At 51.3% G+C, this 17,033-nt stretch overlaps 1 protein-coding gene across 1 annotated transcript in view; it reads left to right on the forward strand.

Annotated features, from left to right (window-relative positions):
- The window catches only part of PRR5L (proline rich 5 like), a 53,646-nt gene extending 40,570 nt beyond the window's left edge, over window positions 1–13,076 (forward strand). The window contains exons 7-8 of the mRNA XM_052653196.1: window positions 3,405–3,531; window positions 12,682–13,076. Coding sequence (XP_052509156.1) covers window positions 3,405–3,531; window positions 12,682–13,076 — 522 coding nt within the window. The remainder of the gene's footprint in view (window positions 1–3,404; window positions 3,532–12,681) is intronic.
- Window positions 13,077–17,033: the final 3,957 nt, after the last annotated feature.

Raw genomic sequence — 17,033 nt, forward strand, 5'->3', positions numbered from 1 at the left:
GTGCAGGTTGTACTGCCCTCAGACCATCCCCGCTGCAGGGAAGTTGGGCCCCAGTAGCTGGAACTGCTGTTTTCTCTGCCTGGGCCCCCACTGTCCACAGCATCAAGAGATCTGAGGCTGGTTTTTCCCTGCCTACCTCTCCTACAGAGAGAAGAGTCATTTCTCTTTGCCAGTGCATTTCGAAAATGGCCCTGAACCAACCCCTCCCCCCTCAAAACGTACAAGGGGCTCAGCCTTTCCTCCCATGGGTCATGAGGGCCTATCCTTAGGCTGTCCAGGAAGAGGCTGAACCAGAGACTTTGACCACCCTGGAGATCTGATTCTCCCTGGCAGGCGCAGGTGGGTCTGAGACTGTCCTAGAATGGTGCCTTCTGAGGGGACCCGCCCAATCAAGCCAGTGTGCCCCCTACCAGCCAATGCCCCAGGGTCCTCCACCACCCCCGTTCCCCCCACCAACAGGATTCCATGCTGGGTTTAATTCTCTTCCCTGACGGCTCAGATGGTAAAGAGTCTGCCTGCAATGCAGGAGACCTGGGTTCGATCTCTGGGTTGGGAAGACCGCCTGGAGAACAGAATGGCTGCCTGCACCAGTATTCTTGCTGGGACAAACCCATGGACAGAGGAGCCTGGCAGGCTACAGACCATAGGGTAGCAAAGAGTCAGACATGACCGAGTGACTAACACTTTCACTTTTCATCACCATCCGGAAATTCTTAATTTTTGAACAAGGGACCCCACATTTTCATCTTGTGCTGAGCCTTGCAAATACATAGCCAGTCCAGCAGCCAAGCCAAGGGCAGCTCCTTCCCAGAGGGCTGTGTGCAAGTCAGGTTCTCTGCCCAGGGATTCTGATGCAGCTCAGAATTTTCTAACCACTTCTTGCCTCTTCTCGTTCTGCATCCCTCTCTTGTTTAGCACTTAAGAATCGTAGAGTGGAAGAGTCTTGTGGGGAGACGGCAGATAAGAAATATCAAGGTGTGAAAAAATGAGATAAAAGTGTCCTCAGCTCTGAAACCCAACCAAGGTGGTTTTGGGGCTGAAACTGCTCTGCTTTTGAGGCTGTGGTTGGGTCTCTGGGAGCATGAATAAGGCTCCCCTCTCCCTTCTGCCACCTGGAGGATCCCCTCACCTTTGTGGAGAGTCTCGTGTGCCTTCTTAAGTGAAGCCTTTCTTTTCTCAACATGTAATTCTGTAGTTAGTTGTGATAGATACTTATTTTTTTTTAAACAAAGAAGTTTTTGTAATACCGTATTGCCAGTTGGAGAAGGCAATGGCACCCCACTCCAGTACTCTTGCCTGGAAAATCCACGGACGGAGGAGCCTGGTAGGCTGTAGTCCATGGGGTCGCTAAGAGTCAGACACGACTGAGCGACTGCACTTTCACTTTTTACTTTCATGCACTGGAGAAGGAAATGGCAACCCACTCCAGTTTTCTTACCTGGAGAATCCCAGGGACGGGAGAGCCTGGTGGGCTGCCGTCTATGAGGTCGCACAGAGTCGGACACAACTGAAGCGACTTAACAGCAGCAGCAGCAGCAGCATTGCCAGTGGTAAAGAACCCACCTGCCAGTGCAGGAGACACAGAAGACCCAGGTTCGATTCCTAGGTCGGGAAGATCCCCTGGAGAAGGAAATGGCAACCCACTCCAGTATTCTTGCTCAGAGGATTCTGTGGCAGAGAAGCCTGGAGGGCTACAGCCCATGGGTCACAAAGAGCTGGACACAACTGAGTGACTTAGCACATTACACATATTAGTAGTTCTGAAGTTCCACCTGTTTTTATTTTTTTTAATTTTTGTTTCATATTGCAGTACAGTTGATTTATAATGTTGTGTTACTTTCAGGGGTACTGCGAAATGATTCAGTTACAGGTGTACATGAATCTCTTATCTTCTAGGTCATTTTCTCATATAGGTTATTAGGGGCACTGAGTAAAGTTCCCTGTGCTCTACAGTAGGTCCTTGTTGAGTATCAAGCGAGGCATCTTGCTGGCCTTTCCCAGTGCTTCTGCTTTTGCTGAGGGACGTGAAAAACCCTCAGGTCTTCTCCCATTAGCAGCCCCCTCAAGTGCCAGACAACCTCGACTCACATTTTTTTTTTTTTAAATTTTAAAATCTTTAATTCTTACATGCGTTCCCAAACATGAACCCCCCTCCCACCTCCCTCCCCATAACATCTCTCTGGTCGACTCACATTTCTTCTGCATCAGTTCTGACCCCTTCCCGGTCCTGAAACCAAGTCTTCTGCCTCATAGCCCCCTCCTCAGCCTTCTTTTTTGTTTTGGTAAGCCACCCTTCCCTCCCACTGCCCCCAGCTGCCTCCATCTCACTGTGATGAAGCTGACGAGGTACCACATCAGCCAGCTTCCTTGGAGCTTGCACTTCACCCAGGGGTTTCCACCCAACCTGTAGGACTGGCCCTCCCGCTTCTTGGTCACAGCTCCTAAATTCCAGTGCCGGGGAGAGTTTTCTCTTTTCAAACGAGGTGATTTAAAATCTCTTCCGCTTTGAGACTTTGACAGCTGGCCCTTTGGGCTGAGCACAGCGCCCACGAAGCCTTGCTTTCTTGCAGGCCCTCCACACAAACATGTGGCTTCCATGCCTTTCCAGCAAGAAACTGAATTCCTTCAGAGTTAGCTGGTTTTCTAGAAAACCTCAATGACTTTCCAGCTCCTTGTAGCTCCGAGGACTCCCGTCCTTTTGAACTGACCCTTCATCTTGGTACTAAATGTGTGTCTGATCCACAGTGATGCTCCCTTTCTTCTGCCGTTCTGGTCTTTTCCAGATTCTCTCCCGCTTTCTTTTCTAGTCTGTTAACAAGGAGCAGTAAGATGGGCTCAGAGCCAGGCTGCTTGTGTGCCAGTCCTGGGTTTTGGCCACTTACCAGCTGTATTTTCCTGGGCAAGTTACATAAGCTTTCTGACTCTTAACTTTCCTTGTGTGTAAAAGGGGGGATGGTGAGGGTTGTTGGCAGGTGCTATGAAACATATAAAGTGCTTCCATAAAGCTCTTGTGTGCCTGGTGTGGAACAGTTATTGTGACGGAGAGGGTGAGCTGGCTGTGATTGGGCCCAGTCAGACCTCAGCCCTGGAGCTGGGGTGGGGACAGTCCCACCGGCTCTGCTTTGGGGTGGGATCCCACCGCAGCGGCCACGGTGCTTGGAGCTGGGGTGGGGACAGTCCCACCGGCCCTGCTTTGGGGTGGGATCCTACCGCAGCGGCCACGGTGCTTGCCACACACAGTTCTGATCACTGCCACCTGGGACCAGTGCCTGGGGCTCCCAGCCTGGGTTTCCTTCGTTCAGCCACAAGGATACAGCCTGCTTTGAATGTAGTGGGAGGGTGGCCAGAATCCGCTGGCCATGGTGACTTGGACTGACCTGTCTCTCTTGGCTGTTTATTTCCAGAGTGTTCACGAGCCCACAGGCCCAAGTGAGGGTTATTTGCAGCTGGAGGAGCTGGTGAAGCAGGTGGTTTCTCCTTTCCTTGGCATCAGCAAGGACCATGGCCTCTCAGGCCCCACGTACACATTGGGTAAGGGGGCCGGCTCTCAAGCTGCCAGGAGCCTCAGTGACTGGTACCAGTTATGTTTCCCTGAGCCCTGATGACCCACCAAGCCCTTTGCTTCCCACGTGGGTCATGCAAACCTCTGCATGTTCGCTGCTCATGTTTCCCTCTGGCCTGGTTGTTGCAGTAACCTCCCCGCTTGGCGATACCTCCCCGCTTGGCGATACCTCCCCGCTTGGCGATTCCTCCCCAGGAACGGATACCGAACTTCTGTGGTGGTACTGGTCTGATTCACATCTTTGATCAGTGGCTTTGATCTGTTTTGGTGCCTGCAGTGTTAATTTTCTTGTATCTGATACCAAAAACCATGCCTGACTGCAGCCCACACCCTCGTGACTGGAAAAACCACCGGTGATGAATTTTCTTTCGAAAGTGGCTCAAAACGTGAAGCCAGCTTACTGGGTGTGTGGCTGGAGATCCAGCTGCTGGCTGCCCACTGCATTCCTGTAGGTACCGCCAGGGACTTCACATGCAGGACAGGGGCTGCTGGACTGGGGGACAAATCCCACTGAGGCATCCTTCAGTGGCTGTAAAGCTAAAATTCAGGCTCTGTACTAGTCACCCCGGAGAATCTAGAGATGAAATGGGTCTATTCCTTCTTTCAGTGAGACTACGGTCTAGATGAGGAAAAAGCTATAGAATATCATAAAAGGTATTCCTCAGTTACTCTCTGGAATGGAACCACCCACCCCCTGCAAATGCAGGAACTTTTGGTTTGTGGTTCTAACTTCAGCAGCCAAAATGGTGCCTGGCAATGCAATGTGTGTGCATACTCAGTCGCTAAGTCACGTCTGATTCTTTGTGACCCCATAAACTATAGCCCATCAGGCTCCTCTGTCCTGGCAATGGAGTGGATTTCCATTTCCTACTTCAGGGGGTCTTCCCAACCCCAGGGATTGAAACTGCATCTCTTACATCTCCTGCATTGGCAAGCAGATTCTTTACTGCTGTGCCACCTAGGAAGCCCTGGCATAGAGGAGACAGTCAAAAACTATTTGTTAGATGGATGGGTGGTACCCGAGGCTGGGGTAACCAGCACCCACACACAGGTGCAGAGGTGGAAAGGGATTTCCAGAATTTGAAACCCTTTATCCCCTCTTCTTGCTTGAATGGAGACAGAGCTGGGCTTCAAAGAAAAGAGGGGAGGAGCAGCCTCCAGCGGGCTTCCCACCCCTTCCCGGGCCTCCCGACTGCAGAAGAAAGCAGGGCCTGCCGCAGTTTTTAGGGCCCTTCATTTTTCTCTGGAGACACCAGTTTAACCACAGTCACCACAAATCTGAGGGTGCTGGCCCCAGTCTTCTGCCTGCCTGGTCCTCCACCCTCCCTCCCTCCTTCCCTCCCTCCTTCCCTGATTCCACCCAGGAGCTGGCAAGAGCCGGCTGAAGGAAAACAGTCCCCTGCCCTCCCTGTGAGGAGGGCTGGGCGCCACCTTCCTGCTCTGGCCAGGCCAGCTGGCTCCCAAGTTTTGGGCAGGAGGATACAGGGAGATGTCAGCGTGCCAGCGGGTTAGCTGGGCCATGGCAGGGACCCCACCATCTGCTGGGCCTGGAGCCGGGAACACGAGTGGATTTGGAAGTTTGTTCAGTGAGGACTCGCTCTAAGAGGGGATGCCTTCAACTTTTCAGCTATAATAAGACTCATACATACTTTCATCAGATTGTAATCAAAGGCCTGAGGTTTTATTCTTGTGCCAAGGACAGTCCTTGTCTCTGGGGCGTTGTCACAGTAGAACCCGAGAGGGGAGGAAATGACCTTCTTTTGATTACTTTTTTATTATATTATTATTTCAACAAATGTGTACTAAGAAGACCCTGTCCGTGGCACCTCGTGAAGTGCTGCAGGTGATATCTGTGACAAAACTGACCCACCCCTGCCCTCTGGCACAGGAACCAATGAGGAAGTCACAAACACTAGATGATGACTCATCAGTGTACAAGTGCTCTGAGTGGGGAAGTCCAGGGCCCACAGCAAGAGGACTTCACCTGGACTGGGCAATCAGGGAAGACTCCCTGGAGGAGGTGATCTCTGCAGTGGGACCTGGAGGATGAATACAAGTTAGCTGAGTCAACGGGGAGGGAAGACTGACCAGGCAGAGAAGGATCTCTGGGAGGCTTTTGAGGTTATGGGGAGGTGGGTGGGGGAAGCAAGAGGGTCCAATGTTTGAGGAACTGAGGGAGCTTTAGAGTTGCAGAGTGGCTGATGGCAGGGGAAGCTCTGGGATACACCACGTCCTGGGCACTGTGCAGGGTGGGCTGGATATCACGTTCCCACTCACAGGTGAGGCAAGTGAAGGTCAAGGTCATTTGGCTGTTGGAGACAGGCTTTCAAAGCCCCCAGCTCTTTGCCCTTGGCCAGCTGTTCTCCCACACTCCACCCGCCCCCCACCCACCCTGTCAGCTTCAAGAGGTGACTGATGGTGCTGAGGGGCCGTAGAGAAGCTGGTCCTTCCTTCTCAGTTGTTGACTAAAAAAAATGTCCACCCTAAAAACTGAGAATTATGTTTTAGTCAATGGACAAACTAAGTACTTGAGCATAGAAGACAGCCTCTCAGATAGCTCTGGAGGACTATTCCAAAGAGGGAAGGGAAGAACTAGGATATATAGAAATGTTTGCAACGAAGACCAGGTAGTTGGAATATTGTTATTCCAACGAGAGAATACTGTTAATTAAAAAAAAATAGATATCTCAAGTTCGTGAATTTAGTGCTTTTCTACATATGGGAAGATGCAAGAGTCTGGGCTCATTGAAGTCATTCCTTTTTTAAAAAACTTTTATATTGGGGTCTATTTTATATTGGAGTATGTTGTATATTTTATATTGGACTATAGCCAATTAACAATGTTGTGATAGTTTCAGGTGGACAGCAAAGGGACTCAGCCAAACATATACATGGATCCATTCTCCCCCAAACTCCCCTCCCATCCAGGCTGCCACATAACATTGAGCAGAGTGCCTGTGCTATACAGCAGGACCTTTTTGGTTATCCATTTAAAATATAGCAGCGTGTACATGTTGATCTCAAAGTCCTTTGATACATCCCCTAACGTCTAGGCCTGCTCTCCTGTAGCTTTTCTCCATCCTGAATCCCCTGAGGGTGCACAGTCCAGGGTAGCTGCAGTGGCTGCTGGCTCGATGGCCAGGGCATCCTTTGTTTAGTGGTATGGCAGGCGGCATTCTTTGTCCACGCGGTCCTTAGTGCCAGAGGTATCCGGGGCCAGGACCTCATCCCCAACCCCTGGACACCAAAAAGCTAAAATGGCCACCGCAGCGCCCTTCCTTATGGAGGACACCCCTTTCTAGATAAAGAGAGGACTCTCTGCAGCTCAGTCTCCCCCTCAGTTGAACAGAAGCTCTTCTCCTGCCTGTGGAAGAGGTAGCTGCCTGTTGTGACAACCGGCCGAGGTAGAGAGAGATGGAGCATAGGCGATGGACGGGAGAAATCTCAGGAGGCTTTTCCCACGACCTCTCTGGGCCTGACAGGGTGGGAGGGGTGAAGGGCAGCTGGGCCCAGCATCTCAAAACACCTGTCACCTTCCAGGCCCTGAGCAAGCACTTGGCATGTAATCCTACCAGATTCTGGGGATGCATGCTGTCGTGACCTCAGACTCTGCATTGATAATAAATGTCCCCAGGGTCATGCGGGGTAGGTGACCAGAGCTGGAGAAGTGGCCTCCTAGGGGCTCCCCAACTGTTCTCACGGGCTCAGGCAGGTTGAGCCAGGGACTCACGGGTGGACCCTCTTCTTGCCAGCCAGGCCAATGGGTCTGAGAGTTAAGCCTCACCCCATGGATGTGCAAGGCTTGCTTCAGAGAGAAAAGATGAGTCCCAGGACATGATGGAGTGAGCGTGTGTGTGTGTCCTTCCCTCCAAAGCTGTCACTTTTCTTGGGCAGAGAGAGTAGTGGGTGAGGAGGAAAATAGTGAAATCTTCAAAAACAAAAACAAAAACAAAACAGGCCTATTTGTCAGAGGCCAGGCCCACATTTCTACCTTTCCAGTTTCCCAGGTTTCCCGGCCGCTGCCCTGGCTCAGTTAGTGCTCGTTTCTCCGGCACAAAAGCCCGGGCCTCCCACTCATCTCTCTCCATTGTGTCTCCAGGGGGAGGGTCCTTTGCCTCAAGATACGGTAACTTGTCCTCTTGACCACTCGGCATTCATGGACTTTCAGGTGCTGGGGCCTAAAGAGAGACGCCCACCGTGGACCTGATGGGCAGGCATTGTAATACCCCCCTGACAGGGGCCACTCCGGTGGGGCCCGGCCGAAAGCCTGGGAGATCAAAGGCCTGGGAACTGAGTCCCCAACAAAGAACCGCCTCCTCCGGGCTTTGCTTCTCTCTAGGGGTTTGAAAGGAGCTGCCAGGGCTGGCTTCAGAGCAGGGGGACGAATGCCAGGGCTCCGCAGGGCGCCTGGGGAGTGAGGCAGGAGCAAATACAGGAGGAGGCTGGGAGGGGGGTGCAGGAGGTGTCAGGGTCCAGCCCCTCTTGCTGCTCCTCCGTGGGCCCCCTTGCCAAGGAGGGGCCAGCTTTTAGGCACCAGGCGGGAGACCCACAGTTCAGTCAATCCCCTATGGCAACTTCCTGCTCTGAATGGCAGGGCCCAGCTTTCCTTGATGCAAATAAGAAATAGAAGGCAAAGAGGGCAAGCAGCCACAGTGTGGCGAGCTAACTATCGGCTCCAAGCCTACTATGCAGTTTAAAGGCCTCCCAAGGGGCTCCTGTGGTCTCTTCTCTGGGAGGCGGCTCTGAACGTTGGGGGGAGCTTTGCAAGCATACACTGTCTGCCCAGGGGACTCACACAGCCCAGCCGCCCCTGTGGTCTCTGCTGTGTCCACACCCAGGCTTGGGAGCCAGAACATTGTGCCCAGAAGGCAGGAGTAGGAGCTGGCAGCCTCCGGGTCAGTGTCAGGGAACTGTGCTAAGAGAGGCGGGGCTGGCCGCAGAGGGAGCAGAGCTGTGGAAACCACCAGGGTGGGCTTCAGCTGTGTGCCCTGGAGTAAGTTACTTAACGTCTCTGAGCTGCGGAGGGCTGAACACAGAGGAGGAAGAGGCTGCCCTGTCGCTGGGCAGGGGCCCGGCAGGGCTGCCAACAGCTGTATTATAGGCCCACTAGGATGGGCGGGCCTGTGGAATTACCCCAGATGAGGAGTTGTGTGTGCCTCCCCTTCCCTTCTACAGACCCCAAACCACATCCCAGACCTTACCATGCTGTGTTGCTCATGGCCTGATTATTTGTCGGTCTCCTCCATAGACTCTGGAGAAGGAGATGGCAACCCACTCCAGTATTCTTGCCTGGAGAATCCCATGGACGGAGGAGCTTGGTGGGCTACAGTCCACGGGTCGCAAAGAGTCGGACACGACTGAGCGACTTCACTTTCATTTCACTTCCATAGACTCATTGCATGTGGCTCCCCTGTAGGCCAGGCATGGCGTAGACCTCTCCTCTGAGGGAGGGAATGAATGAACAGACAGCCTTGCAGTCTGTCTGACCCTCAGAGGACTAGGCCCATCTGAGAAGCCCCCTCTTCATAACTCCTCCTCCTCTGATTCCCCAACCTGCTCTCATCTGTACCCTCTGCCCTGACATTTGCTGCGTTGACCTGGTTTTAACACAGAGGTGTGTGCTGGCTTCCGGAAGGTCAGGAGCAAGGGCTGTGCTATCAGCCCTGGGCTTGAATCCCAGTTTCATCGCTAACCATGACTGTTAAATGACTTAGCATGTCAACCTCAGTTTCCTTTTCTGCAAAGCAATCAGGGGATCATGTCAGCGAGCCTCTCCTGTTTGGATACGGCACATACTAGATGCTCAACTAAGGATTGCTCCTAAAGCTTCCCCCACCTGCCCCTCACACTGTGCTCCAGCCCCTGTGTGAGGCCTCATATCAGATTTATGCTCCTCTTTGCTCTCCGCAGCGAACACAACATTTTGCACAAAGCTCAAGACGTTTGTTGAAACGTTTGTTGAAAGGGGGCCATCATGGGGACCCCCTCCTCCAGGCTGGCCACCCTCCCCTGGCTCCATCTCTCCGCAAAAGCCCAAGTTGAGCCCTCCAGAACCTTTAGGCTGCTGGACTAACAGTGTGAGAGAGACGGACGACATCCAGGCACCCATCTGAGACAGCTTGTGCTAGCTCATTCTGCCAGATTGGGAACGATGGAAACCATCCAGGGAATTCTTTCCTCCAGAGATGCTTTGTGTCCACCATGCACGTCTCTCCCCAGACCTCACCCCATGTCCTGAGCCCAGGCTTTGTTCCAGATTTCTCCTCTTTCTTGATCTGCAGGTAGTAAGCACTCACTGTCCAGTCCCGTTTCCTCCCTAGGCTGGTTGTAGGGCCGCCGCCACCTGGGTTTTCCAACTGCAAACCTTGAGTGTTTGCTTTTAACAGCAGCAGGAGAAAAGATGAATTGTTTTCAAGGGCACTTTTTCTTAAAGGATGGTTCTTTAATGGGGTCCCTGCTTCTTTGAACTCTTCCGGTGCTTCTGTTTTATAGTTATCGATTTTTGTGATCATAAAAGTAATACATGGTTATTGTAAAAATGTGGGAACATTTTAGAAATGTGAGACTTGGCGCCTGCAAGCACCCATGCTTCAGAGAGGACCTCTGCCGACGTCTGGCATAGATTCTTCTGTCCTGTTGGCTCCTTGGCGTTTTGTCTCCTATATCATTTTTCCCCCAAAGAAGGGCGTGAGGATCCAGTCTCTTATCTGGCACTGCTAGAGGCAGTGTTTGCTGCTGCCTGAGTTCAGAGAGTGGCCTGGCTCAAGGGCAGTGACGGAGGCCTGAGACGCAGTAGCATGTATTAGGGAATGTCTGGGCACTGCCATTTAGGGCTTCAGAGGATTGGGCTGAGCCTCAGTTTTCCTCATCTGAACAATGGGGATGATGAGAGATGTCCTAGTGTTTCAGAGGGTGATTGGGACTCAACAGTAAGATGATGGATGAGAAGACCCTCAGTAAGTTCTAAATTCTATGTATTATTACCTGATTCTGAGAAATAATTGCTGTTACCATCAAACAGCTCCTGGGGGCTCCAAGCGAGTAGTCATGATGACTTAGTCCTAAGGGTTAAGATTTTATTCTCTTGTCATTGTATATACATATTTGTGTATGTGTATATAGTCACAAATGTGTGTGTACACATATATGCATATGAAAAGTGAAAGTCACTCCGTCATGTCCAACTCTTTGTGACCCCATGGACTATATAGTTTATTATCCAGGCCAGAATATTGCAGTGGGTAGCCTTTGCCTTCCCCAGGGGTCTTCTCAACCCAGGGATCAAACCCAGGTCTCCCGCACTGCAGGCGGATTCTTTACCAGCTGAGCCACAAGGGAAGCCCTTACATGCATATGCATATGTGCACGTATGGACATATAAGACCATCCAGTGATGGGACCTGCTGAGAACTTTGCAGATGAACGTGGCACCCTCGCTACAATGCCCATCAAGGCGCATGAGCTTTCAAGGTGATGACTGCATGTTGCATGTTTCAGGGCCTCCAGATCCATGGGAAAACCCAACAGTAAACTAGAGGAGCACGGGCTGAGTGTCCCAAGGCAAGTCTGTGACTGGTGAGAGCCGTCTTCTCTCCCTTTAGAGATCAGGTCTCCCCCTCCACCCTTTGTTATCCTGTCAGGGGTGGAGGGAGCACCAGCGAGGTCAGGCCTTCCTCACTTATCCCCCTGGAATCCCCTGCTGAGAGAGGCATGTGTTAGGAGTCTTCCAGGTCTTAGGAATGGGGGGAGCTGGGGAAAGCAGTGACAGGTGCCAAAGGGCTGGGAGGTTGGAAGGCTGAGGGTGTGTGCACTGGCTGGAAGAGGGCAGAAGGGAAAAAGAGGCTTTGGCCAGACCCCACGACTCCTCAGCCCTCCATCCTCACCTCCTCTGCCTCACTGGGGTCTTTCATCCAATTTGTGCTGCTAACATGGTGCCTCAGTGGGATAGGAGGCTGGTGCCTACAAAGGAGGCTTTCCTGATGCAAGCTTGCCCTGGGCCCTGCCCTGGCCACACTGGAGGTCTCAGGACTGGCGTGGTCCTTGTAAAGGTGGGAGAGGAGAGAACTTCACAACTGGGTGTTCCTTGTACACAGGCTTCCTCCTTCTGACTCTTCTCCCTGGATTCGAACCTCATGTACTTGGCTTGTCCTTCCCTTGGGATGCTTAGTCAACTATTGCTACATGTGCTCTGCGTGGGCAGCTAGCACAAATGAGTCTGGAGTGAGACAGCCCTTGTTTGCATCCCAGCTCTTCTACGTTCTAGCTGTGTGTGCGTAGGCCAATTCCTCTCTCTTTGATGCTCATATTATCTCCCACTTTAACTATGAAAAATGATCATAACATAAGTTCAATTTTTAGGAGGATTCAAAAGATGAACACGTGTCAAGGTTGAGCATAGTTTCCAAAATGTGAGAATTTGAGAAGCAGCAGTTTTTAAAATAATTCATGTCCACTGCTCTCTGCCTGCCTCCATGGGCCATCTACAGAGCCTCACCCCTTCTTTGGTGGTGCAAAAGGCTGGTTGAATCCAGAGTATCGACTTGAACAGAATGCAGGCCTCAGATCATCAACCTGCTGGGAGTGTTGGTGGTTCTGGTCCATGATGTCCCACTGCCTTTGCTTTGATAGCCAAGGTCCCCCCAGTTAGCTATTCCTCTGAACTTGAGCTTATGAGGCCTTTTCCACTTCCTCTGTTAATACTGCAGAGGGCTCATCATGCTGAATGGAGCCCAGAGCATCTCTGGGCAACTGGTCCAGCTGGTGCTCAGGTCTTCGGACAAGACTGGTTAGAAGGGAATTGAGGGCAAATCCAAGGAAGCTGAGGCAGCAGCTGCAAATGTGAGGAGACTCCCTTGGAGCTCCTTCATCTGTCATGGAACATCCATTGGTACTCCTACTATGGGAGGGCATGTTGGCCATAGGCAGGATCAGGCACGAACAAAGTGAAGTTACAAGAGAAACATAGATGTAGCCAAGTTCTTTCCTTGCGCTTCAGGCCTTCATCTAAAGCTGTCCCTGAAGGTGGAGCTGCCACCTCCCTCTTCCGCCAAATTCTTTAGGAGTTTTTGACACCCCTCACCCCCACCCAATCACAGCCTATGCTGGTCTTTCTCTTGCAGCCAGGCGCCACTCCAGGGTCCGGCCCAAGGTCACGCTGCTGAACTACGCCTCCCCAGTAACCCCCGTCAGCCGGCCCCTGAACGAGATGGCCCTGACCCCGCTGACGGAGCAAGAGGGGGAGGCCTACCTGGAGAAGTGTGGCAGCGTGCGGCGACACACGGTGGCCAATGCCCACTCGGACATCCAGCTGCTGGCCATGGCCACCATGATGCACTCGGGCCTAGGGGAGGAGCCTGGCGGTGAGGACAAGTGCCTGCTGCTTCCGCCCAGCTTCCCGCCGCCCCACCGGCAGTGCTCCAGTGAGCCCAACATCACCGACGGCCCCGACGAGCCAGAGCAGGGGGCCACGGGCAGCCAGGAGGACTCGGAGCTGAACTGTGCTTCCCTGAGCTGAACCCCCTGTCTCCCAGAACTCCCAGCTCCTGCCTGGCAACCAGGATGAGGGCAGCTGCATCCCCAAGGCTCGCTAAGGGGAGCACTTCCTCTGGGCAACGCCACCTTCTGCCTTTTCAGATACAGGCTAGTCTGAGTGCCCTAGGGGAAATCTGTCGTAAGCCTCTCCATTTTCAGGACGGTGATCACCTTTTTGCAGCCACACAGATCTAACTGCCCATTGTCTGCCCTCTGCCTGATTCAGCCTTGCCTGCTTGACTCAACCCAGATCTTCCTCTCTGGGCTTTTATTCTCAGATAGTGGACTGTCTGATCCTCCTGACTGTATATCACAGCGCCCCTGGCGTTCCTATAGCTGGAGGTCATCCAAATCACACACAAAGCCAGCAAGGATGTGTTGGCATGTGGAGTGCCCCTTGAGTCTTCATGATACAGGGGCTGGTGGGTGAAAAGAGGCAGTAGAGAGAGGTACCTCTTGACTCTCTCGTGTGAGTAAAAGTAGACTGCAGCCCCTCCCAAGCGTGAGCAGGGAATGCATTTTTCATTTCAGTTTCAGAATTACTGGCCAACGAGGGTTCTTCCTCACCTATACCGAGACCCTTTATGCTGTCTGGCTTTTGGCCCAGGAGGGCCACACGGCTAGAGGAACCCCATCTTTAATTAAGCCTCAGCATTCCCTTCCCATGGCTTTCTCCCCAACACAAGGAATTAACCTTCCCGGTGGAATAGCTGGTGCCTTCCTCCCTCTTTCATTTCAGAAACTGACCCCTTTGCTGTCATGGGGGAGGGGCCAGCTGATACCAACCAACTAATCTGTTCCTGGATTTGACTTGAATTTTTTGTTTAATGTACATCATTTCAAAAATAAAACCGCTTGCAAATATTTGCATGTAGATCTTGCACCGCTCATTTCCCATGGAGGTGGGTCTTCGCACAAAAAAATAGCAAACCCCTTAAGAAAGGAGACTAGGAGTGGTTCAGGGTGAAAGCAATCCATGGTAGGTGGGGCCTGAAGGCTACAGAGCTCTGGAAGCAGCTGGATTTGAGTCCAGTAAGCCCTGTGTTTGTGAGTGTCATGGTTTATAGGAAAAGTTGTATTGAGACGAGGAGACTCAGCATGCCTTGGGAGCAGAGGGGTCTAGCAAATGAGATGTCTCAGTGCTTTATAGTGGGGGGAGCCAGGGCTGATGTGGGCAAGACCTTTTAGAGAGATATTCATTCCCTATGATTAAAGCAGTGCCTAGAAGTGCCTGGAATATCTAACCTTTGGGGTCTGGAAATGTTCTTTGGATCAGCAGGCTTTGGTACTATTTATGTATAAAAAGTGAAAAGTGTTAGTCACTCAGTCGTGTCTGACTCTTGGCAACCCCACGGACTGTAGCCCACCAGGCTCCTCTGACAATGGAATTCTCCAGGCAAAAATACTGGAGTGGGTTTCCATTCCCTTCTCCAGGGGATCTTCCCAACCCAGGGGTTGAACCCAGGTCTCTGGCATGGCAAGCAGACTCTTTACCATCTGAGTCATCTAATATCTTCTCAACACTGCTTCCTCCATACAGGTCTGGGCTTTTTATATCCTTTCACCCCACTGTTCTTTTTGTATTTGTCTGCTGGCCCCCTGATAACAACTCCAGAAAAAAAAAGAGAAGGCCCTGAACACTTCTGGCACCTTCTAGGTATCCTGTTAGTCTCTGGAAACTTTGTTTATGAAACGTCAGAGCTATGAGCCAGCTTGGCTTCCAATACAGCTGGAGAGAGGATGAGGACAGTCTAAGCTGCCAGCAGAGGAAGAGGCCTTCTAAACTCATCTCATCCTTGGCGGTATTTCCCTGCTGGGTGAAGATTTGAAACATGACCAGCGTCGTGCTTTTGATGGCTTCTGATTTGGAAATTTTGTTTAAGAAGTTGTTTCATTTACATCCTTTTAAGAGAGTGATGGAAGAAAAAATATGCAAAGGAGACCTGAGAATTTCAAACAAAAAAACAATCTGTGGATGTGTTGGGTAAAGTCCACACATTCACTAACATGCATTAGCGAATGGAATATCAGTAGGTAACATATAATGATTTCTTTAACCGATGGCTTCTGTCCTTATTGGCACACTTACCACTTGGGATTAGTATTTACTGATCCCAGCAAAGTAATTAATCATGGTTGGGTTTGCTTTTTTGGTTTACAACATGAATGATATATATGTTTTTAAATGCTTTTTCCATATACTAAATGCCCCTGATGAGGACAACAGTCATCAGTTAAATGTGTAAGCCCTTAGGTTAAGAATAGGAGCGTCAGTGTAGACCCAGTCAGTGTACTTAACTGCTAATGAATATTAGCTAGTTCACAACTGTACCTTTGATGTACACACCTGATATTTGTACAGTAAATATTTCACACTGTACATAGAAAAACTGTTGATGTTTATGAGCATTCAGGCTATCAGAGCTATTGCAAGAGCGACAGCTATAGTGTTTTTAACTCCCCTTCATGAGATGAAGATTCGTTTTCATTATTTAAGCTAGGATCTTTCTGTGCCTGAGGTTTAATGACAGGAAACGATCACGACTCTTAAACTCCGAGTGAGCTCATAAACCAAAAACCTTTCATGCTGTTTGCAAAACAGATTCAATAAACATCATTTTGTACGTTTCTCTGTTCTCGGGCTGTGTGTCTTGATTAAATTTGCAAGCGCGTCCATTTGCAAATTCTGAGTCTGAGAGCGTCCGTTAGACCTCTGCATCCTGTCTGCACACTCCCGGTGTGAGGAACCCGCCTTCCCGGCTTCTAGGTCCCTTTTCCTGTTGCCTCCACCCCTGGTTTAGGCAGCAGCCTGACCTCAGCCAGTCTCCCCTGGGCTTTGCCTGCCATCCTCATCTGGATTGGCAAGTCATTTCCTGGAGGAACAGCCTGTCTGCGGAGGAGCTTGGAAAACACCGAACAGAGTCTGCAAAGGCAAGATCTCTTCTGAAGCCAGGTTGGTCTCTTTCCTGAATGTTTGACCCAGAGGGAGCCTTTGTAAGAGCCTTCAAAGAGGTGTATCCTGAACTGATTGAAAACTCTGGAGGAGGTCAAGGAGAGCAGTCACACTTTTCATTGAGCCTTCAGAGACTGGAACAGTGAACTAAGAATGCTGAGAGGTCTGCCACGGTAGATTTCCCATCACTGGTGCACTCAGCCAGCCACTCATCTTCCCACCAAATATTTGTGGAACTGCCACTGCATTGTAGGCACTTGTGGGTGCTGGGCATGCGGTGATGGGACAGAAAACCCGTGTGCCTGCGTCTCTTGGGGCTTACCATCCAATAGAGGAAGGCGGGCAGTCAGGTGAACACAGGCATTTCAAGTAATGAACAACACAATGAAATAGAATGGCAAAACACAGTGACTAATGGGTAACGTGTGGGCGACCCTAGACCAGGGTGGCTGGAGAAGGTCACTCTAAATTTGGGGTCAGCCTTAAAATCTGCTTTTGTTCCCACTCAATGCCATAACAAATTACCACGAATGAGCACTCCCTGGGCTTACCTGGTGGTCCAGTGGTTAAGAATCCATCTGGCAATGCAGGGGACCCGGTTCGATCCCTGGTCCAGGAAGATCCCACGTGCTGTGGGCCAACTGTCTGTGTTCCACAGCTACTGATCCCCTGTGCCTAGAACCTGTGCTCTGAAACCAGAGAAGCCACCGCAATGAGAGGCCCAAGCACCGCAACAAAGGGTAGCCCCTGCTCACCACAACTAGAGAAAGCCCGAGCACTGCAACAAAAACCTAGCACAGCCAAAAAAAAAGGCAGTGTGCGTTTATGACCTCACATTCTGTAGGCTGGAAGGCTGACCTTGGTCTCACTAGGCTAAAGATCTCGGTGTTGGTGGGGCTGCGTTCCTCTCTGGAGGCTCCGAGGGGAGAACCCATTTCCTCACCTTTGGCAGCTTCCAGAGGCCGCCCATGTCCCTTGGCTTGCAGC

The sequence above is a fragment of the Budorcas taxicolor genome, chromosome 15 (genome assembly GCF_023091745.1).
Source record: "Budorcas taxicolor isolate Tak-1 chromosome 15, Takin1.1, whole genome shotgun sequence".
Lineage (NCBI taxonomy): Eukaryota > Metazoa > Chordata > Mammalia > Artiodactyla > Bovidae > Budorcas > Budorcas taxicolor.